At 48.0% G+C, this 24,781-nt stretch overlaps 1 protein-coding gene across 1 annotated transcript in view; it reads right to left on the bottom strand.

The window, feature by feature from the left end:
* The window catches only part of LOC143281470 (uncharacterized), a 158,897-nt gene that overhangs the window by 25,898 nt on the left and 108,218 nt on the right, over positions 1-24,781 (bottom strand). The window contains 5 exon segments of the mRNA XM_076586680.1: positions 8,028-8,167; positions 8,170-12,327; positions 14,647-14,850; positions 16,699-16,973; positions 17,701-17,921. Of these exon segments, the coding sequence (XP_076442795.1) occupies positions 8,028-8,167; positions 8,170-12,327; positions 14,647-14,850; positions 16,699-16,973; positions 17,701-17,921 (4,998 nt within the window).

Below are 24,781 nucleotides of genomic sequence, written 5' to 3'. Positions count from 1 at the left end.
AGAGAGAGAGAGATGGGGGAGCCAGACAGACATAGAGTGAGAGAAAGAGAAGGAGAGAGTGAGGGAGAGTGGCGGGGGAGATAGAGAGGGGTGAGAGAGAGAGAGAGAGAGAGAGAGGGAGGGAGAGAGATGGATGGACATGGCGAGGGGGGGGGGGATTGGGGGGAGGGGTGAGTTATTGCAGCTTCATCGAACGATCTTACAATTACCGCCCAAGACACCACCCGCCGCGAATGATTGGCACTGCAGACTGACGACTTGAGAAGACTGCGGGATGAGTGGGAATGCGAGGGGGGTGGGAAGGGAGAGAGAGAGAGAGAGAGGGGGGGGGGGTAGAGAGAGGGAGAGAGAGAGGAGGAGGAGGGATGTTGCAGCTTCATCGAACCATTTTACAAATTTCCGCCCAAAGCACCACCCGCCGCGAAGTGATTAGCATCGCGGACTGACGACTTGGAGGGCGCGGGTTCAAACCCCATTTAAGGAAAGGATTTTCTCGGCCCGTCGCCGGCTCCTACCCACAGCCGAGTGTGTTATGGTCTCAAACAGGAAGACTGGGACCACAAAATCGAGGGTCATCCACTTGAAGGATGGGTCTTTAGAAGTTCTGTTCAAATTTCACAACCAACACCGCAGGTGCCTTATCTCTCGGGCCTGGCTGATGCCAGGTTACACTGTGAAAGGAAGCGTAGAGTTCAACCGTGTCACAAAGTCCCAAAACCCAAATGGACCTCCAATATTACTTTTTATCATGTATGCATAGTGTTTCTTTTTTTCTGAATAAATATTAATTTAAAACCACCTCCAAAATATCACGCAAGTCGGAAGACTTTAAAACAAAGAACACACACACACACACACACACTCCCCTGTTCTCGTTCTTTCTCCTTCCCTCCCTCCCTCTCACTCACTCAGACGCATACACACAAACACACCCTAACAGGCACACACACACACACACACACACACACACACACACACTCACAAACACACACACACACACACACTCACAAACACACACACACACACACTCACAACACACACACACACACACACTCACAAACACACACACACATATATATATACTCTCGTCACGTACACGCTGCCACCTCAAGGCAAGCAGCCTAACCTCAAGAAGCCAACACAGTTACACCTCAAGTGCTTCTTTCTTTCTTTCCTTTCTTCTTTTTCTTGTTCTTTTTTTTTCTCCTTCTTTCTCTTCACCGGCTGACCGACATCCGGTAACTCAGTGGATCAATAGGCCACCCGATCAATCACGCATCGAACTCCTCCTAGGGCTACCCGCGGGTGCATCTGTGTACACCGTGTACTCAATACGTATGTGCCACACAGGTCTACCTTTGGAGCTTACACATCATGTAATGTATACGCCCGAGTAATGGACTCTACAGGTTCTGCTGTCTGTCTTGGCAAAGATCTATTACGTGCTATACGCTGATGCGCAAGCGTATTGACTGATATACGCAAGCGTAAGCGTGCACGAACATGTTTTAAGATGGTTTTAACGTAGCGAGCAGGACAGGACAAGGTGTTAAAAAAGTAAATGACAGCATTTAAATCGCGCAAGAGGTTAACTGCTAACTGTTGAAAAATCAAACACCATATACCTCTCTCTTATTTGAGAGGGACGCGCGCGCGGGCGCGTGCATGTGTGTGTGTGTGTGTGTGTGTGTGTTGGCGTACTTACATTAGCAGGTTGGAACAGGCTGAGAAGTCCAGTACAAAGAAACCGCTTCTTATCTCACTTAACACTCACATTGCCCTCTCCGCTCAGAAGGCAGAAAATGCAACGGAATGAACTGAACCAACGAATAAAGAACGGAACAAACACACGCACGTTATTCATCACGCGCAATAAATATCCACACTCAGAGGAAAGCACGTTCACACCGGCTGAAAACAAAACAAAACAAAAAAACAACAACAAAAAACTCTGCACATATACACCGTTGCAAGCTAAACACGTCGCTTATTTTCTCACTCTCTCTCTCTCGGCTCTGAACGTACAGACTTGAGAACGGGTATACCTACATTCAATGGACGTATCGAACATTTATAAGCAATACATTTCATAGCTCAATGGCAGTACCACTCGGCTCTGACTGCTATCACCGGGCCCCCAAGGACAGGGGTGAGCATTCACAGACCTCAACAGCACGGCCACTTGAAAAAAAAACACAACACCATCTCATAAGCGCGGGACTTGCACGCGCGTGGAATGCGAGTTCTTAATTACTGGGCAGATAAAAGTTCTGATTGATCGGCCAGACAGGAAAATGTTCTGTTGAATTTTGCGCAAGATGTTGCACAGCTGTGTCAAAAGATGAACATTTGCGGCAGTGGAAAGCGTAAGATATACGGTAACAGACTGACAAACGATAGAAAGATCACGTGAGAGAGAGAGAGAGAGACAGAGGTGGAGAGAGAGAGGTGGGGGTTGGGGGGGGGGGGAGGGGCGGTGTGTTCAGCTCTGTGTTATCCGTCCCTTGATCATCCACGCTGAACAAACTTCAACAGGGCTTGGACATACGGTCACAGTCATAGATCTACCCACAATGGTCGTTCATTGTCTCCTTTGACGAGATCACAAAGTCAAGAAAACTGTTTTAGCACACGTGCTCATTTCGAGAGACAGACAGACAGACAGACAGTGGCAGACAGAGACTCGGACAATCAGTCTACGCATGTTCGTTGCAGGATACAAGTTAAACATTCATGGCCGACAAGTGCACGCACAACAGATTCGTGCCCACCCCAAAAGCAGTTGACCCACTGGATGTCAGAGAGCAAGACGGTGACACACATGGAACTTTGGACAATGATACAATCTTTAATCAATTAAAACAAACAAACAAAAATAGGAGTGAGATTCCTAGTTTCCTATTTACACTGAAATCGACCCATATGGGAACAAACAGGCCTGACTCAACTAACTATACGCCCCCCCTCCCCTACACACACACACCCCACACACTTTCCCACATCCTGGTTCAGTACTGCAATCTTTTATTGCTGTTGAACTTTCACCTGCAGTACAATAACAACGTATAGCGAATGAAAGATTTCCTAGCAGCCAAAGACGGCTGCATCGCTTCCTAAATTCCCCGAGCTGTAATTCTGTATTAAGCACCGGATCTGTTCCAGATTGGCCCAGAGCCTAATAGGTATCGCAATTAAGTGGTTAATGTGCCAGGTTTCAGCTCCAACAGTTAAAAAATGTACATGTGCTTAGTGTACCACGAAACTCTGACAGACGGACCGAAGCGTACCAAACAACTGAACACAGAACATATGAAAAACACGAAAATAACAGAAGGAACGAACGAACGAACGAACGAACGAACTTGTTAAAATCAGGACAGTGGAATAAGCATGAATATGCTTTTTTTTTTTTTCTTTTAACATCCAGCCCTCAGGGCAAAGAGAAATGAATTCAAAATATTCACAAGATAAGAAAAGGTTATAGAAATACATACATGACATTCTAATACACTCAAATGCACAGTAAACATTTATACGGGTACATAATCATAATACGTGCATATAAACATATATGTATATAAACATAGTAGTGCAATGAGAGAGAGAGAGAGAGAGAGAGAGAGAAATGTGGGAGTGAGAGAGAAATGTGGGAGAGAGAGGGGTGGGAGGGAGGGAGGAGAGAGAGACAGAGACAAAGGGAAAACAGAAATGAAGAGAGACAGAGAGAGAAAGAGATACGGAGGCGGAGAGAAAGAGAGAGACACACACAAACAGAAACACAGACAGACAGACAGACTCGGACAGTCAATCTATTCATGTTCCAAGCAGGATACGTGTTACACATCTTTTATACAAGTGCACGCACAATGCAGGTGAACCACAATAATTAAAAGGAATTTTGACACCAGAAAGAGAAACAGACACAGACGAAGACTGGATGATGTCAACAGTACCCCCCACCCTCTTCTCCCCCCTCCATCCACGCACTGCAAGGTGGAGCGGTGGTCTCGTGGTGAAGTGCAACACAGGGATGCAGAAGTCAAACAACGTCGAGTCCTGGTCCGTAACCGGGCATTGCGGCGTGCAAAATATGAAGTTTAACAAAAGCAGCAAAAGAAAGAAAGAAAGAAAAAAAAAAAAAAAACAACCCAACAACTACCCCCCACCCGCCAGTTCCAAAACAAATGTTTCTCTGTGGCTGCCTTCACCTCTACACTCCATCTCGCTCACTACGATCGGCTTCGGATCCACTCTGTTTTACGCATATCCAGATTCAAACTGTTGGACGCCGTTCTTTCTCTGTCTCTGGACCTTGCAATTGGAATGAACTTCCTCTTTCTCTTCATCAGGTCTCCACACTCAGCTCTTTCAAGTCTGGTCTTAAAACCCCCCTCTTCCCAAAATAGCCTCCCTTCCCTGCCTCTTCCTTGTCTTCAGTTTCTCCAGTTTTAGAGTTATGCATGCATGTGAATGACTGGTGCGAAAGCGCTTTGATTTGTCTCTGCACAAGATTCAGCGCTATATAAATAAAATAATTATCAATTATCATTATTAAAACAATCGCTGCTTCTAGCAGTCTTTCCGCTTAAGTAACTCTGAACAAATTTCTCACCTTCGGAAGAAGTTTCGGCGACTCTGAACACGAATCTTTGGTTTGAAGCGTCAACACTTGGGTGCTATTTTACAACCCACAGTTTGTTGTCATAGACTTCCGGAGAAGAAAACAATCACACAAACGGGAAAAGAACCACTACCACCGCAAGCAGTAAACCTTGGCACAATGATAATAAGAAGTAGTGAAGAAACAAACCCAAATCTCTCTACTCCATTCCGCAAAGTCACCAGTCACAAAACCACCACGGAGCCCCAGCACTATGAACTCTTTTGAACCCAACGAGCAACAACCACCCTGATTATTAATAATACCCGATCACACACCCACATAACAGCAGCTTTGGAAAGCTGTAACCTACCACCCTAAAAAACTCGGTGATCCATGCAAAACCAACCACGGATATAAAGACACAGAGCCATTTACCCTTCAACAATGTGTGGAGTCACACGTTTAGGTAACAATAAATCCCCAACTTACCCGTGAACGGAAAAAAAGGGACAACAGTCTACCCGGATCTCTTCCACATAAAATGCGTTCAGGCTAATCGAAGACTCCCGACAGATGGAGACCAGACCAGACCAGACCAGCTACAACCCAACAGGCTTTGGCACCCGCCGCCCAGCTGTGGCAGAAGGCCAAGTTCTGTGAATTAATTCTCCTTTGAATGGTGTCGGGTACCAGTTGTTGTACCCCGGGTGGGTGGGTGGTGGTGGTGGAGGTGGTGGGAGGATACAGTCGTGGCTACCCTAGCATTACAGTTTACACGCTCGAGCCCAGCTCTGATCGAGGGCCCGGCTTTTGAGTCGGGTATGTTTTTATCTCGGCGACTGACTGTGCATTGATAAGAACTCCGCTACCTCTCTGTCGGTCTGTCTGTCTGTCTTTCTTTTAATAGACAGAAATGGACACACTTGTGTGTCCAAAAGACACACACACATACAGCCACACACGCACGCACACACAAACACCAGATTATAATTTTAACCCCTTTTGTGCAAGAGAGACAGACAGACAGACAGACTGACAGATGCTGAACGATATCCGTCAGTACTGCAGGACCAACAAATATTGTACCAAACACATCTGACCCGTGCAGGGAAAAAAAGGGACAACAGTCTTCCCCATCTCTTCTCTTCGTGCGTTCAAGCTAATCGAAGGAATGATTATTACTGAACACATCTGACGTGGTTTCACATTTATTAAGTCCTCTACTTTTATAGCAGTACTTTCATATATCGCCTGTCTACTGAAATATGCTTTATCTCTTTTTCTTTCCCCAGATCTCTCCTTCAGAAGAGAGTTCTTTCTTTGCGCGGTCTGAAACCTACCTGGAATTCCTGTTCATCTCGTTCATTGACAGCATTGCTGACGTCACGTTTGCAGACAACCTTGCTGACGTCACGTTTGTAGACGCCTTTACTGACGTCACATTTGTACACACACTATCTTTACTGACGTCACATTTGCAGACATCGCGGATATTATCTTAGCAACGTACAGATACCCTAACAGAGGAAACCATGTCAATGACAAGCTCGCCACAGAATAAATTCTGGGTACTAATCCCTTACCTCCCTCCCTCCCTCTCCCTCTCTGCGTGCATGTGCGTCTCTCGCTCTCTGTGCCTGCCTGCTGCTACGTGTGTGTGTGTGTGTGTGTGTGTGTGTGTGTGTGTGTGTGTGTGTGTGTGTGTGTGAGTGAGTGAGTGAGTGAGTGTGTGTGTGTGTGTGTGTGTGTGTGTGTGTGAGTGAGTGAGTGAGTGAGTGTGTGTGTGTGTGTGTGTGTGTGTGTGTGTGTGTGTGTGTGTGTGGCGGGGAGAGAGAAGGGATAAATGGACATGGTGCATGCATGCGTATACGTCTCTTTCTCTTTGTTATCTTTCTCTCAGTGCGTGCTTCTCTCTGTGTGTTACACACACACACACACACACACGCGTGCGCGCTCACACACACACACACACAAACAAACAACACCACACACAACCCACTCACACAAAGGTACTCGCAGTGCAGGGTTCCAACATGCTTGCAAAGGAAAAACGGCAATGGAAGGGCGCTGGTGGTGGTGGTTGTTAATATTATATTGTTGCCACTCAGAGAAGACGTGTATGGAACTCTTTTCTTCCCCACGTTTTACGCAACACTGCATTTTCAGAATGCAAAATTAATACGCCCGCGGTACTGCCGTGTACGTGTTCGTATTGCACGTGTAGTGCTTTGTGTTGTTCCACGCATGACTTGCTGTCAACGTTTACCTTTTGTGGTGTTCCCTCAATGGTCGCACTGACTCGGTGAACAGTATCACATTGTATTGTATTGTGTTTTTTTGTTTTTTTGTTTGTTTTTTTGTCATAACAGATTTGTCTGTGTGAAATTCGGGCTACTCTTCCTGGGCAGAGCGCGTAGCCATAGTGCAGCGCCACCCACTATTTTTCTTTTCAATTTTTTTTTCGTCTTGAAGTGTGCTGGCAGTCATGTCAGCAGTTTTGAGTATGTGTGTAAAACAGTCTTTTCTTTCTTGATTAAAAAACCCCAAACAAACTCGTTCTACTAAGAACATTCCGTCAGTGCTGTTTAAAAGACATTTAACAAAACTGCAGCTCATCATCAAGAACACACAATCATACTGATACACACACAAACCCACAAACTCTCTCTGTAGCACACACCACACACTGCACGCGCACACACTGCACGCGCACCCACCCACGCGCGCTACCCATACACTCTCTCATCAACTGTTCTTTATGAAAAAAAATATAACATTGATTAAAACCCCGCCTTCAAAAGCTGCCACGATATCTAAATAAAATTTTTTTTCTGGAAACACCCACTTCTGTGCCCCCCCCCCCTCCCCGCCCCCCTCTCGCCCCCCCCCCCCCCCCTCCACCAAAGTACACAGATGAAAGCTGACAGGAAGGGGGAAGCACCCGGTAACTTAACGAAGGGGAAAAGTTGCGAGAAAGACTTCATCGGAAGAGCTGTAAAGAAACACCCAAAGACCGTGCATCGTGTCTTTGATATGCTCTTTCCACACTGACAGGTACAGCCTATGAATCGCATGTTCCTGGCAGTCCATAATATCAATTAAAAGCAGGCATGTTAGTTTGGGTGGGTGTCTATCTATATAATGCTTCTAGCTGATGGATTTCTTTCGTTTTAAGAACGTGTGACGAGACACGTGTGTGTGTGTGTGTGTGTGTGTGTGTGTGTGCGTTACTGAATGAACGCGTGCCTATATATTTGTGTTGTGTGTGTGTTCATGTTCATGTGGCCCAATGAACGTGTGCAAGCGCGTGTGTGAATAAAGACATGCGTGCATGTGTGTACACGCATACATACAGATGTGTGCGTGTGTGTGTGTGTGTGTGTGCATGCAGTGCGTCTCGTGCACATGCGCGTGATGGACTGACCTTGACCTTGGAGACAGGTGGTGGAGGACCTCCTGCAGGGCCTGGATCTGTTTCTCCACGTGGGAGGACGACCCCTCGTCAGACAGCTGGCTGCCCTCCCCCTCCTCCTCTCCCTCCCCCAGCAGGCTCAGCATCCCACGCTTACTGACACCTCGCCTCTGCTCCTCGCTGCTGAAATCTCCTGTCCACTCCCTGACACCTCTCGTCTCCTTCCCGATTGTTCTCGTCCTCTCCCTGTTGTTGTCACCTCGCCTCCACTCCCCACTGTTGACATCTCGTCTCCACTCCCTGACACCTGTCCACTCCCTGACACCTGTCCACTCCCTGACACCTCTCGTCTCCTTCCCGATTGTTCTCGTCCTCTCCCTGTTGTTGTCACCTCGCCTCCACTCCCCGCAATCTCACGTCCACTCCCCGCTGTTGACATCTCGTCTCCACTCCCTGACACCTGTCCACTTCCTGACACCTCCTGTCCACTCCCTGACACCTGTCCACTCCCTGACACCTGTCCACTTCCTGACACCTGTCCACTTCCTGACACCTCCTGTCCACTTCCCGACACCTGTCCACTCCCTGACACCTCCTGTCCACTCCCTGCAATCGGCATCTCGTTTCCACTCCCTGAAACGTCTCGTCCTCTTCCTGATTGTTCTCGTCCACTCGCTGTTGTTGTCACCTTGCCTCCACTCCCCACTGCTGGTACCTCTTGTCCACTCCCCGTAACCTCTTGTCCACTCCCTGTAACCTCTCGTCCACTCCATGAAACCTCTTGTCCACTCCCTGTAACCTCTTGTCCACTCCCCGTAACCTCTTGTCCACTCCCTGTAACCTCTCGTCCACTCCATGAAATGGGCATTTCCAGCCCTTTCTTTGTCATGTTTTGCCCAGTCGCTGTTGCCTCGGGGTTGCTCGGGCGTTGTTCTGTCCTTGGTGTCCCCTCTTCAGCCCTCGCCATTACCTCCTCTCGTTCCCTTCCCAGCACCTCTTGTCTTCCCCATCCTAACTCACGTCCCCTTCCGGGTACCACCACTACCTCTTGTCCACTCGTCACTACTGGCACTGGATGTCCACTACCTGTCGGTGGCATCTCTTCTGCTCTCACGCTTCTTGACGCCTCTCGTCCTGTCCCCGTCAGAGGCACGTCACCTTCAATGCCAGGAATCTCCTGCCCTAGTCCTGTCACTGGCATCTCCTGCCCTTTTTCAGTCAACATCTGCCCCGTCTCCTCCGGTCCTCTTGGGGCGACTGAAAACACCTCTCCCACAGTGACGGACAGCCCTCGCCGGCTACTGCCCGTCACCAGGGCCTGTCCACCTTTCTCAGTCACCTCCCTGTTCCCAGTCAGCTCGTGTCCACTCTTCTTCTCAGCCAGGTGTTGTCCGCCCCCTTTCGCTGACTGCCCGCTGCCCGTTACCGGCACTCGTTGGTCACTCCCTGTCAACGCCTGTTCTCCTGTGCCCGTAACTGATTGTTCTTGCCCATCCCCTATCACCTTTTGAGAGTCATCCTCCATTGGCACTCCTCCACTCCCTCCGTCAGGTAGCGTTCCACTGCTTTTGACAGTGGCCTCCTCGCTGGTCAAGCCGGGATCTGTGATGGAGTCTTTTGATCGTCCTGAAGTTCTTTGGCCGCAAAACACACCAATGTTCCCGTTTTCGTTCTCCAGCGATACACGTTCAGCATGACTTGTCAGTTCTGGTGCCTGAAAACCTTCAAACGATGTTCTTGAATTTTCCCCAGGTTCTGGTTCATGAAGGAAAAATGCACCGCTGACTTTGGGTTTTTCATGGAGGAAAAATCCTGTACTTTCCCCTTTGCTATATTCATTGTCAGTACTGTTTTTATGGACATTAACGGATTCCGTTTGTATAAAATGAGAATCCACTTCATCTTCTTCATCGAGAGAATCTTGGGAATAGCTTCCATCCGAGTCTTTCCCGAGGCTGGTCGTTCTGCCATCACGGTCACTGTCTGCTGATTCGTGGTCAGGTAAAGAAGTCGGGGCCTGAGGACTGACTTCAGTTCCGTCGTCATTCTGGACACTGGCTTTCTTTTTCTTGGGCACCACCTCACTGACACTCTTGCGTTCGTCCGCTGCAATGTGGTGACGTTTCTGGCCTGTTCTATTTGCTTGTACCTGAGACACATCTTGGGGATCTGTATCTGCTTGTGGGTGGAAACCCGTTTCATCCACCCAAAACAACGGTGAACTTTCGGAGGTGTCCATACGATTCAGAACGTCAGCTTGGTCGTCCCGCTCAACTACAGACACGAAAGATCCTTGAGATGTGTCCTCGATACTGTCCTGGGAAGAGTTCGCATCGGAACTGCTTGGCGAGGCTTCGATGAGGTTGATCTGTGGAATGATTCGTGCAGCCACGGTGGTCCCGTTGTTGGTCCATTCCAGAGAGGGTGTAGGGGAGAGGCGGTCTGCCTTGTGCAGCCCCTCCCGCCCCATGCCGCTCTCCATCTCCGCTGTGTACTGGGCCAGGGCCTCAGCCAGCTTGTCCCCCACGGGCTCCGAGTGGCGGCGCTCCTCGTCCTCCTCCAGACAGAACCGACCTCGCCGCGGTCTGCGAGGCACGGCAGCCACCAGGGCCGCCATGTCAGGGTCAGAGGTCAGGGGAACAGAGTCAAGGTCGGTCTCCCCTTCAGCTGTGGCCTCGGGGACACTGGGTAAGCTTGAGGCGCTGGAGATCTGCCGGACCCGTGAGCGTGGCCGGTACGGCTGCTGCCGCTGCACACTGCACAACAGACTGCTGTCTGAGCCACCCAGGCGCTGTTTTCTGCCCTCTGCTCTTCCCTGGTCTGGTGCTGAGGTTTTGGCGCTGTCTTGGCTTCCTGGGTGTTTGGGCTTGTGATGCACATCTTTCAAGGGCTGCTTCTTTCCTACATGATGCTTATCATCCACCGACTTTTTGTCCCTTGAATAGGGCGTTCTTGTCGTTCCAGCATCTGCAGATTTTCCATGCTCTTTGGGCAGTTTACCCTCCTTGTCACCCTTTCCTGCAGAACCGCCTTTTCCGCTTTTAACATCACCAGGCAGTTTAGCATCAGAACTTCTAACCGATCTGCCTTCACGCTTTTCAGGATCTGACCCTTTCCTGTTGGTGCCTGGTGCTGTGCCACTCTGTGGTGAAGCAGCTGGTTTGCTCCCGACGGGTGGAGTCTGTCTCCATGGCCGCTCCCAGCTCTCCCTGTTCCTGTCCAGGGACCTGTGGCTGGGACTGCGCTGGTCCCCCTCCTCCCTCCGCCTGTCCAGGAGCTGTGGTGGTGTCCTCCACGGCCTGTCCCACTCCTCCCTGCTCCGGGTCCTCTTCTGGGCAGCGTCCTGGGGAGTGGGGGAGTCTCCTGCTCTTCTGCCCTCAGGCGCGTGTTTGGGTGATGACGATTTGAAGGGTGGTTTGGGTGACGATGATGATTTCAAGGGTGGTTTGGGTGACGGTGATGATGATTTAAAGGGTGGTTTGGGTGACGGTGACGTGCGGGAAGATGGTGAGCTGGAAGCTGTTGCTGCCTCCTTGTCCCGCTTGCTTTTCAAAAGCCTTTCTTGGGAAGCCCGTAACGCGGACTTGGGTTGGGAACCCGGGATTGTGGACTTTGGATGGGAACCAGGGGATGGGGAACTGTGTTGGGAACTTGGGGACGCAGACTTGGACTGGTAGAGTCTGGCAGTCACTTCTTTAGCGCGCGCTGTGAGCAGCTTTTTGTCTTCAGCTGTCTCAGGTTTACCCTGACCTTGACTCTGCACTGACCTTGGCTTCCCCCGACCTGCTGACCTGACCCTGCTTCTCCCTCGGCCTTCTGCAGAACGCCCGGAGGTGGTGAACTGTCCTGACAGCTCTGAGCTGTCTCCCACATCCACGCCGCCAGACCTCCCTTCCTCAAAGTCCATTCCAGATCCTACCGACTGAGACAAATCACTGTGCTCACCCTCCTGCGTGTCCATGGAATCAGATCGAAGAAACTCCGAAGACGGTGACTGACCCAGGTAGAAATCAACCGAAGAAGACTCTCCACCGTCGAGAGACTCCCTGGAACCAGACGTGTTGCTCTCTGATGGCACAACATCATGAATGTTGGAGTCTCCACACTCCCCCACGTTGGATTCACTGGTGGTGCGCGCTGAGCGTGCTGGGAACGTGTCGCTGACGGGGCCACGTCCAGCCAGGGAGACCTCGCTATGGGCGCCCCTCAGGGGGCGGGGCCGGGCCTGACCCACGGCCAGCAGGTCCTGCTTCTCCTCCAGGTACAGCTCCAGCTGCTCCTCCTGTCGGTGAAGCTCCTCCAGCTGCTCCTTCTGCAATGCACAGGGAGACAGTGTGTACATGTGTCCTAGGCTTCATCAATGATGTACAGGGAGACAGTGTGTACACCAGGTGTCCTAGGCTTCATCTGTGATGTACAGGGAGACAGTGTGTACAGGTGTCCTAGGCTTCATCTGTGATGTACAGGGAGACAGTGTGTACAGGTGTTCTAGGCTTCATCTGTGATACACAGGGAGACAGTGTGTACACCAGGTGTCCTAGGCTTCATCTATGATACACAGGGAGACAGTGTGTACACCAGGTGTCCTAGGCTTCATCTATGATGCACAGGGAGACAGTGTGTACAAGAGGTGTCCTAGGCTTCATCTGTGATACACAGGGAGACAGTGTGTACATCAGGTGTCCTAGGCTTCATCAATGATGTACAGGGAGACTGTGTACACCAGGTGTCCTAGGCTTCATCTGTGATGCACAAAGAGTGTGTACATGAGGTGTCCTAGGCTTCATCTGTGATGCACATGGAGACAGTGTGTACATGGCTTCATCTACACTGTATGCATGGAGGCGTTACAGGCTTCAGCTTCCATGCACACGGAGACATTGTATACATGACTTCATTATACTGTGTACATGGAGGTGTCCCAGGCATCATCTCTGATCTATAACACCCGGGGAAACATTGCGTACATAGAGGTGTCCTAGGTTTCATCGGCATGGCGCAAGGAGACAATGTATACATGTTGATGTCATAGGATTCATCTATATTGCACATAGAGACACTGAGTACATGATTTCATTACATTGTGCACATGGAGGTGTCCCAGGCTTCCTCAACAATGCACAAACAGGAAGTGTATACATGTTGGTGACAAAGGCTTCATCTACAATGAAAAATGTCATCTTGTTCTCACGTAGGTGTCCAAGACTTCATCTGCATATTCCAGGATACACTGCATACAGACCAATCCTCACTAGCTGAGAAACAGGCCACTAATCTGTGCTCATTTCTACTGTGATACACAAGGGTACACTGAATACAACTTCTTTGTTGCTGCATGCACCTTCTGCAATGTTCAAAGACACACTGGATACAATGACAGACGATTACAGCATCTTCTGCAAAATAAAGCTTTTAGAGTACTGTGCTCAATGCTTCATTTGCTATGCTGAGAATAAACCTGATAAAAACCACCGAAAGACATACTGGACACAATCCTGTGATCATTTCTCTTACAATGCAGAAAGTGCGTGCAAACAAGTGAGGGAGACAGCGCGAGACAGACAGGCAGACAGACACGAACGTCTTTATGCCCTTTTCTGTGGCTTCAGGTCCGTGCAAGATGACAGAGCACATGATTTCACTGTTTGCTTTTCTTTCCTTTTTTTTCAATGCTCTGCACGACTTTCTTTATTTGCCAAAAACAAAACAAAACAAACAAAACAAAGAAACAAAAAGGTAAATAAAAACTACAACAAAAAACAACGAATGATACTACTGTTCATTAACTCTTTGAAGAGTCATTTGAGCACTGCGCAAATGAACTGTTCATCAGATTCCTCCATGTCTGCTGGTTGTTGTGCCAAAGCCTGGGTCTCTGCAAATGATTTTCCTGTCCACACTGCTTGTCAGTCCATCGTTTTTTTTATGTGTGTTTTTGTTGTTGTTAGTTTAGGTCTTCGCATCCGTCTCCTCCCTCCACAGTTCCCTGGAGGATCGTTGTATAGTACGGCCACTGGATCAAAAGGCAGAAGCCACAACAACAACAAAGCACAGCCAAAGGGGAAAAAACGTTAATTTTTGTGCTCCCTGGGGGGCACTGAAACATAACATACATACGACAGGCGCAACAGCCGAGTGCTTAAAGTGTTGAACTTTCAATCTGAGGGTCCCTGGTTCGAATCTCGGTGACGGCGCCTGGTGGGTAAAGGGTGGAGATTTTCCGATCTCACTGGTCAATATATGTGCAGACCTGCTAGTGCCTGAACCCCCTTCGTGTGTATACGCACGCAGAAGATCAAATACGCACGTTAAAGATCCTGTAATCCATGTCAGCGTTCGGTGGGTTATGGAAACAAGAACATACCCAGCATGCACACCCACGAAAGCGGAGTATGGCTGCCTACACGGCGGGGTAAAAACGGTCATACACGCAAAAGCCCACTCGTGAGCATACGAGTGAACGTGGGAGTTGCGGCCCATGAACGCAGAAAAAGAAGAAGATGATTATCATACATACATCTTTTACATATACCACACAAACAAACAGGAGTGATGTCAAAAGAACAGAGCAGAGTGCACGGCCATAGGATCAAAAGACAGCAGCAGCCACAACAAAGCTGAATGTACCAACCTGCTGACGGATCTTGCTCAGCCAGGTGGTGTCGGCGTGCTGGTAGTGCTGCTCCAACTGCTGGATGTGCTGCAGCCGGCTCTCCACCTCCCCCCGGGACCGCTGCAGCTCCTCCTCCATCCTCTCCTCCCGTCCCTCCAGCTCCTGCACCTCCTGCCGGTGTCTGAAGCCGTGTAGCAGCTCTGTCTGTGCCAGGCCCTTGATCTGAAAGGTGGTGTCCGTCTGAATGTTTGTGGTGTTTTTTTGTTTTTGTTTGTGAGTGTGTGTGTGTGTGTGTGTGTGTGTGTGTGTTCGTTCGTCTTCAGTTTTACGTCTTTCCACTTGAAGTGATATTAGACGAGAAAAAAACAACAAAACACCGTGGGGGTAGGGGTTGTGGGAGGGGCGTGGGGGGTAAAAGTGTGTGTATGTGTGGAGGGTGAATAGGGAGAGACAACGCTAGGGAAAATGGAAACGTTATAAACGCCAACATCAAACAACTATAACAATTGTCCTATTGGACTACGCAGCAAACCTTCTGCAACAGCAAATGACATATTGGAATTGTTAATAACACATTCAAAAGAACTTTTGGTGAAGTCTGGTAAAAAAAACATTTTAGATTCTGACATTCGAATATTATATGGTTATGTGTGTGTGTGTGTGTGTGTGTGTGTGTGTTTGCCAGTGTCAACTTCTAAAGCATGAACACAACTTACATATACTTAGAAAGACAAGGACAATTGGCGCCACTCGCGCACGCACACACACACACATGTGAACGCTGCATACATATATACACACATAAGCATATATGCGTGCGCACACACACACACGCACACACACACACACACACACACGCAAATTTCTCCCCTGCCTTCCCCAACCCCCACACTGATTCACACCCGGCCCAACCTAAAACACCACTCTTTCCCCAACTCTCCTACCTACCACAGTGTACACCACCACTACCACCTTTCCTGACCATCCACCCACCACTTTCTCCGTTGGACCGCCTCCCCAGCATACCCCGAGATCATCACCACGTCCCCACATGGGGTGTCTACACACACACACGCATGCACACGCACGCACTCACACACACACACGCACGCGCACGCACACACACGCACTTGCGCGCGCACACACGCAAACATACACGTACATAGAAAGGCACGCGCGGACAACACACACTGCCACACACACACACTCACACAACCTCTCCCCTCCATCCAACCCGACCCGCGTTCCCCCGCCTCCTACACGAATTCACGCCCTATCAAACCACTTTCCCCAAACTTCTCCCAACCAAGAACATCTATCTGAACATCTACCCTTCCACCCCCAACACCCACACCGCCACCACCACCACCACCTTACCGGATCCTTCATCGAAGACTTTCTCCGTCGGATCTCCTTGCCAGCAAGCCTCCAAGATGATCACCATGTGTCCACACACACACACACACATATACACACGAGATCGACCCTCCATCCGACCTTCCCACCTCCCACACTTAATTCACACCCTAGCAAACCAACTTCCCTCAACCTCTCCCCACCAACAACCACCAACCTTCACCACCAAGAACACGCCCTGCCCCCCTAACTCTCCCTCCATCCCAAGCAGTATGTACACCACCACCACCACCGCTTTTCAAATTGCACTGGCTCTTAGTGCTGCAGCCTTGTGGGCAAGTTGGCCTTTGGGAACCATCCCAACGCCGACTGTCCTAAAAACCTCTTGGCCGAGAGAGTGAGGATGTAACCTGGGCAAGACACTTCCAACGCCGACTGTCCTAAAACCCTCTTGGCCGAGAGAGTGGGGATGTAACTTGGGCAAGACATTTCCAACACCGACTGTCCTAAAAACCTCTTGGCCGAGAGAGTGAGGATGAAACTTGGGCAAGACATTTCCAACGCCGACTGTCCTAAAACCCTCTTGGCCGAGAGAGTGGGGATGTAACATGGGCAAGACACTCTCCACTATAATCAAATTCTAGCCAAGATGGTCGGAACAGCTATTACTTCCTCTGTTGTTCTGATGGTCATACTCTAACAAGACTATCATACCTGACCCTCCACCGATGACTTTCTCCGTCGGATCTCCTCGCCGGCAGTCCCCGAGATGGTGACCACGTCCCCCCCACCCGGGGTGGCCACCTCCGAGACATCTTCAGGGTGCCCCGTGGCCATAGGTGCAGTGGCCGTGCTGGTGGTAGGGGGCCAGTCAGTCTGCATGGCGGAGGTGGACATGTGCTGAGGGTCTGTCTGTTGCCCCGTGGAGTCCCCAGTGCTCCTCTTCCGGCTGCTCAGCTGGTCCAGTCGGGTCTGCAGGTTTTGGCGGTCTGTGGGCGGGGTAAGGAGAGGAGAGGTATCAGTTAAAGTGTGTGTGTGTGTGTGTGTGTGTGTGTGTGTGTGTGTGTGTGTGTGCGTGCGTGCGTGCGTGCGTGCGTGCGTGCGTGCGTTAGCGCTAGCTCACACAGCGCATGTGTGCTAAAGAATATGCAACTCCCCCCCCCATCCCCCTCCAGTACACACGCACACACACACATATGTATACACAAGCACACGCACACACACAAACGCACAAAAAGAACACAGACTCGTACACACAGGAGTGTGTGTGTGCTTATGTGTGTGAGTTCCTTTTGGCATGTTTGTTTTTATTTTGATCTCTGCCATCATAAGACACAGTTACACATACACATTTACACGCAAGCGTTACACGAAAACAACACATTTACATAATATATGCATACGCACCACCCAAGCACGCACACACACACACGCGCGCGCTAACACACACACACACACGACCCCCTCCCCCAGCCACGAACGCATGAACACACACACAAGCACGCTGCCCTCCACCCCCCACCCAATCGAACACACACGCACACATACCTCCCCCAGCCACGAACGCACAAACACACAAAACACACACGCCCCACCCCCCACCCCCAGACATGAACACACACACACACACACACACCCTCCACCCCCACTGACACCACCACCCCTCACACACAAACGCCTTATCCCCCCCCCCCCCACCCCAAAAGAAAAACTCACACAGGGCCTCCTTCTCCTCCAGATGTCTCCGCTGCTGACTCAGGTTGTCCCGGGCCTCGCGCTCCATCCTCACCAGCCTCTCCCTCAGCTGGGCCAGGTGCCCCTTCTCCGCCTGCAGCTCCTCGTGCTGCCGCTCGTGCTCCCGCCACAGCCGCTCCTCCTCCTCGCCCTCCACCTCCTCCCGCACGCTCAGCTCCGCGCGGAGCCGCTCCAGCTCGCTCCTGATTGGTTGAGGAGGGGAGAAAAGAAGAGTTTACAATGATGGCAGACTCCGAGGAGCATTTCGAAGAAAGTTATTCGCGACGAGCAGAGGTGCAACACAATACAAAAATGTCTCTGTGTGAAATTCGGGCTGCTCTCCCCAGGGAGAGCGCATCGCTACACTACAGCGCCACCCTTTTTTTTTCCTTTTTTTTTTCCTGCGTGCAGTTTGATTTGTTTTTCCTATCGACGTGGATTTTTCTACAGAATTTTGCCAGGAACAACCATTTTGTTGCCGTGGGTTCTTTTACATGCGCTAAGTGCATGCTGCACACGAGAACTCGGTTTATTGTCTCATCCGAATGACTAAGAGTCCAGACCATCACTCACGGTCTAGTGGAGGGGGAGAAAATATCGGCGGCCGAGCCGTGATTCGAACCAGCGCGCTCAGATTCTCTCGCTTCCTAGGCGGACGCGTTACCTCTAGGCCATCACTCCACTTGCGGTTGTGTCCATACATGTCAATTTGGGAGAAAACCCGGTTGATTTCAGTTGTTGTTTTTGTTTGTTTGTTCTTTGGGTTGTTGGGTTGTTGTTTTTTGTTTTTTTGTTGATGTTTTTTGCGTTTTTCCCCAGAGGTATAGCAGGAAGCAAGCCGAGTTTGTAAAATCCCTAAAGGGTTGAATGGGTTAATCCATTGCAAATTGTGTGTGTATCATGTAGGGAAGGTGTTAATTTCTGCACCGGTATGAGCGCAATGGCTTACGTGCATGGTACGTTCTGCAATACGCTTTCTTCTTAAGAGCTCTGTACAACCATGGGAAACACTTTCTTCGCGGGGTCATGCTCGCGAGAGATGCGCGTGAGGGAGGGATCGTGGTCAGCTCTGGCATCGTGCCATTGGCTGTCCCGACTCCCAGCATCCTTTGCATCCACGTGTATAAACAGCCTTCTCGCGGAGTTTCCCCTTTTTCTTTATTTTATTTTATTTGGGGGGCGAGGGGGTGATACTCATCAGTCAAAAGCGATGTGAGGGTGAAAAGAGCGAGGGGCGGGTACTTTTTCATTTATTTTCAACAGTTCAGCAGATAACAGAGTTTCAATAATTTTTTTAATAGCTGTCCTAATTCAATCCTGAATGGTGGAAGGGGGAAAGAGAGACGGTGACATTGATTATTTATCAAAAAGTAAAAAGGGGAGGGAAGGGAGGGGGGAGGTAAGGATGTGAGGAGATGACAAGTTTTTATCTATCACTGTTTCGACATTTTGGTCCGTACTTAATACTTCTGTTTCTTTTCTACCTCGCTTCTGATTGGGTGGAAAGACAATACGGGTATAGGTGGATGGGTCACTTATTCATCTGTGTTCCATAGTTCTCTTGTATGACGGTAAATGTCTGCATTCATTCAGCCTGCATCTGCCAATATACCAGCGTGCAAGGTTACAGGAAGTTCCAAAAATCACAGGTTTGAAGTTATGTGCGCTTTTGATTTGTTTCAGACAGAAAAGTTACTGTTGTCCATTTGGTTCGATTCAATAACATCTGATTTAAGGTAGCTCCGGATATCAATATATTCTGTATCTTCATAATAATAACACACCTGCAGTTTAATGATGAATACTTAATGTTGCTGCGTTTTCTTTCCTTTTCTTTCTTTCTTTTTTTTTGTTGTTGTTTTTTTGTGTGTTTTTGTTTGTTTGTTTGTAAGATATGAGAGACAGAAGTGGGTACGTGGGGAGACCAAACTATTCCCACTCACAGCAAGTCTACAACAAGAAAAATAACGTCAAGTCCTTCATGAAAGAAGAAAAAAGGCGGGCCACACGTTTCGCTGAACAATCGCATCACTACACAGCTGTATCTGCATGTATTCAAAACACACCACTCCAAATTACAATATCATACTCACAACGAAGGTCAAACTCTCTGCAGCACAGCCCTACACTTTACAGTACCAAGCATCGACAATGCCTGTGGTACCATGCATGAACAAACGTACTCCGTGAAGGAAAAACAAACAAACACAAAAACAAACAACACATACACAACGAAGGTGAGGAAAACGAACTCACAATCCTGGAAAAGTTAAAACCTCGTCAGACTAAACGTGTCGATACCTATTTAAGACTCGAGAGCAGCTATGCTACCCGTCTGAGACAATTAACAGGCAGCGGAACGGAAGACGGAAGACTCAGTGAGGGTTACAGTCAGACCTACGAAAAAAAAAAAAATCTACAACAACGAATAAACCTACCCTAACTGCCGATCGGCGGTTGGTTTGTGCCCAACACTGAGTCATAAGGGTCGTTGACAACTGACAGCAATCAACACTTTGGAAAAGGGTGTGATTTGAGAAGCGATAAACACTAACCTAATTTGTGACTGTGCGAACACACACACACACACACACACACACATACACATATTACTGAAGAGAGAAAAGGGGGCAGACAGATAAAGGAGATCACCACCACTACCAGCACACCAAGGACCGTTAGAATGCCACGGCAATTACAGATCAGCACGACATAGTCAAGCCATACAAGTCATCTCAAGTTATGAAGTATACAAAACAAAACACGTTACTTCCCTTGCCACCCTTGGTGGCACCGGCTTGAACACCACACACGCTCTCCTTCCCGCCCTCCTCTGTCCCCTCGTGAACCCTCCACAACCCCCTACACCCTTTCTGCCTTCCCCGGAACCCCCGAATATCCCCCACACCCTTACTACACCCATTCACCCCCGACGACCCTCAAACTCGACTCCAGACCCTGTAATTTCCTGACCGACCACCCACCGGCCCTACACCCTCCTCCACACAGGATTCTTACACTCCCACTCCTCCTGGTGACCTCCCATCTCCTCCCCCCTCCCAACCCTACTCATCCTAGCTAAGACCCTACACACAAGTGCATTTACATTTGTATTTGTATTTCTCATTTTATCACAACAGATTTCTCTGTGTAAAATTCGGGCTGCTCTCCCCACGGAGAGCGCGTCGCTACACTACAGCACCACCCATTAAAAAAAAAAAAAAAATTCCTGCGTGCAGTTATATTTGTTTTTCCTGTCGAAGTGGATTTTTCTACAGAATTTTGCCAGGAACAACCCTTTTGCTGCCGTGGGTTCTTTTACGTGCGCTAAGTGCATGCTGCATACGGGACCTCGGCTTATTGTCTCATCCGAATGACTAGCGTCCAGACCACCACTCAAGGTCTAGTGGAGGGGGAGAAAATATCGGCGGCTGAGCCGTGATTCAAACCAACGCGCTCAGATTCTCTCGCTTCCTAGGCGGACGCGTTACCTCTGGGCCATCACTCCATGGTGTTTGATCCCAATGACCCTTCCTCAGAACCCCGCCTCCTGTTCCGTCCCGAAACCCAACCAGTGTGTTGTATCATCACCCACCTGCCCTCAAAAGTGTATGCGATTAAATAATAATAATAATAATAATAATAATAAAAAGACTCAGCGTTGTTGAAACTGCATTTGAACCATGGACATAAAGATATAAAGTCGTTAATCGTTAGCAAGAGAAAAGTGACTTAGAATAGAATATGTCTTTATTACCCAGTGTACCGGGGCCACAAGGAATATTGGGGGAGGGGGGGGGGGGGTAGGGTTAGTACATAACAAGGTACGAACATAAATCGAAAATCATACACAAACACAGATAAGTAGAAATTAGGATACATACAAGTGCCTATCAATATAAAAACTTGTGCATACTCACACATGCACACACACATACACACGCGCGCGGGCACACACACACACACACACACGTTTGAACAGAAGCCGCATATTACATGTGGATGGGGCTGATGACTAGATCTTCAGTTGGATGGTTGTTGATTACACTTGAACTGCTTATCAGACGCATGACTGGGCTTTTGCCTTCTAACTTTCGTCGCCTTCTTCTCCTTTTTCGTTGTACATGCAGTCATTACGATCACATGCGTGTGCATGTTTTTGTGTGTGTTTGAGTGTGTCCGAGTGCCTTGTCTCTACGTCAATAAATTCAACATCATTTTGTGAACATTTTAATTTCATTTTTCACTTTGCTCCGAGGGCTGGAAGAAGAAGAAGAAGACGCAGAAAAAAAAGAAAAAAAGAAAAAAAAGAGCACAATATTCCACATATGTTTTCTCATTTCAAACTCTCTCTCTCTCTCCCCCCAACCCCTCCCCTTTCTCTTATTGTATCTCTAACGCACACGGAATTCATACATACGGATATGTGGTAAAAAGTATAACTTTTAAATAATTTTTTCAAGTCCTTTCGAGAATTGAAAAAAAAAAAAAAATAATAATAAATAAATTAAAAAATCCAAGTTTGCCGATCTTACAACCTGGAGACATGCCTCTTAAAAAATTAAAAGATTTTTTTTTTCTTTTAAGTCAAGCAGAAAAATCCAAAGAAGTCTGAATCGTACGGTTCCGTCCTTCCAAACCCCCCTGTGAGAGGGCAGGTGCATTACCACAACAGCGAATGACATTTATGCGTTCTATGGTGCCTGTCAGTACGACTGAATTTGTGAAATCTTTGGATCGATGTACTCTCAGTTCTCGCGTTCTCCGACGCCTGCGTGCTCCTGTGTCAGTGCGATTTCAGCCCCTGTGGCACGGTTGTTTTCGTTTTGTGATCTGCCTCCACGGACAGACATGCAGATTCACTGACACACGCAAACCATACTTTCACACAATTATAAACACACACACACACACACACATGAACGCATTCACACATATACACACACAGAGTAAAGAAGCACAGTATGCAAATCAAGAGACAATCAAACAAAGAGACTGAATGAGTAAGAAACAAGTCAGAGACCAAGTGACCGAATTCAAACATGATATCAGTATATGCCAAGGCTATTTTCACGTTCCCTGACCACCAATCTCAAGCACACTGACAATATGTCATTTTCAAACGAGATCCAGATCAAGATCCCTCCCTTCGAAGCTGCCGAGAAACACGTACAGACATACGTCAGAGACAGATCGAGATTACAGGGAGTGAGACAGCTACAATGCACCCCAATCAATCTTCCATCTGCACCAGACATGTGAATACCTTGTATTTTATATTCTCCCAGCACAGTCCGCTAACTCAGGTTTGTACATATGTGTATGTTAACAGAGAGATGGGGAACAGAAAGGAGATTAAAAGTGGATGCATGGGAGTGGGGGGGGGGGGGGGAGGGGGGGGGGGACAGACAGAGACAGAGAAATATGGAAAAATAAAATGAGGAAAAGCAGGAGGAGGAGGAAGAACGAGGCAGCCGAGAAAGGCTGTGAGTACAGCTGAAATAATATTACCAAAGTAATAGTAAATAAATGAATTCAACAAAGGCCTGTCTATACTAGACTTCCTGCAAAGTTCTTCACTATAAAATAATGAATGAATAAAATAAAGGCCGATCTACCATTCTTCTGGCAAACCCTTTACCATGCACGTGAACTGATCTTCACAACAATACAAAACCCATTCAAGTCTCTGGACACTTTACCCTGTTCACCAGTGACTGCACTTATGTCTTGATCAGGAGTTTTATGTAGTGCATATAACTCTGACTTACTGTAAAGTCAGGTCTTTGAAGTCTAAAAAAAAAAAAAAAAAAAAAAAAAAAAAAAAATCCCAAACCAATGCACGAGTCGCCCATGCACGAATCATGAGTTACTGAACAAAGGATCATTTCAAGTAGTGTGTGTGTGTGTGTGTGTGTGTGTGTGTGTGATTGTGTGTGTGTGTGTGTGTGTGTGTGTGTGTGTGTGTGTGACTCTGTGTGTGTGTGTGTGTGTGTGTGTGTGTGTGACTCTGTGTGTGTGTGTGTGTGTGTGTGTGTGTGTGTCTGTGTCTGTGTGTGTGCAGGTGCTTGCTTGTTAGCATACATAGCCAGTCGGGTAGAGGCAAGATAAACGTCTGCAAGATGATTCATCTTCATACGTGCTCAAGCTTTTATTTACCGGCTACCCACTGATTAAATTCTTAGCACTGGACACTCCCTGGCTCAGTGGGCATATAGGAGTGGCTACATTTCATTGCTCATTCCAATTTGAGGTTACGAAATAGATTTTTTTTTATTTTTTATATTCAACAGATCTAACTTTGGGAAAAATAAACGTAAAAATAATACAGAATCAGAGAACCTATAAAATCAAATACAGTGTCTTTAGAACACTGAAACGGACTATTCGATGACCACTGCTTTTTTCAGCTATCAGTGAAGATAGAGCAATTAAAGTGATTCCCGCCTTTTTCTTTCTTCCTTACTTGATTTCTAACCAATGAAAAAGATACATTGATTGCTTGATCCGGCAGTCTGTCCTGAAGAGGGTTGTTATCAACGAACAACACATTTCAGAGCTTCCACAGACCTTTTCCTGTCTACTTTTCCCACAGCAGAAAGTTTTGACAAAAATGTGTCATTTCTTTCACAATAATGGCGCATCAGTTTTGTATACACTGTCTCATCATTATCAGCTTGCTTGTCATTAAAATACAGCTGCTGAATTTCAACCTTACATGTTGGCATTGAGACGTGCAGCAAAAGTGCAGCAGTGCAGTGTTAGGGGAAAGCCGGCAAAACACAATGAAGGGAACTATACTGAGAATATTGAAGGAAAATGTCAACATTGCTAAAATATAATATCAAATTATATACATACTCATTTTCAACCACGACTGGATTACACACAACAGATGAAATCTTGGAGTAAATAATGTCATATGTTAAACATTGTAGTTGTAAGTGTAGGATTAAAATAATATCACTTGTCAACATTTCATTAATAAATGTAGAATAAAAAAACAAATCATGCATAACATATTTTTGACAGTGTTAAAAATGTGATAATATTGAAAAATGTG

This window comes from Babylonia areolata, chromosome 4, assembly GCF_041734735.1.
Source record: "Babylonia areolata isolate BAREFJ2019XMU chromosome 4, ASM4173473v1, whole genome shotgun sequence".
In the NCBI taxonomy this organism is placed as follows: Eukaryota; Metazoa; Mollusca; class Gastropoda; order Neogastropoda; family Buccinidae; genus Babylonia; species Babylonia areolata.
Note: the sequence above shows the minus strand (reverse complement) of the source record. Positions and strands in the feature narration are given on the sequence as shown.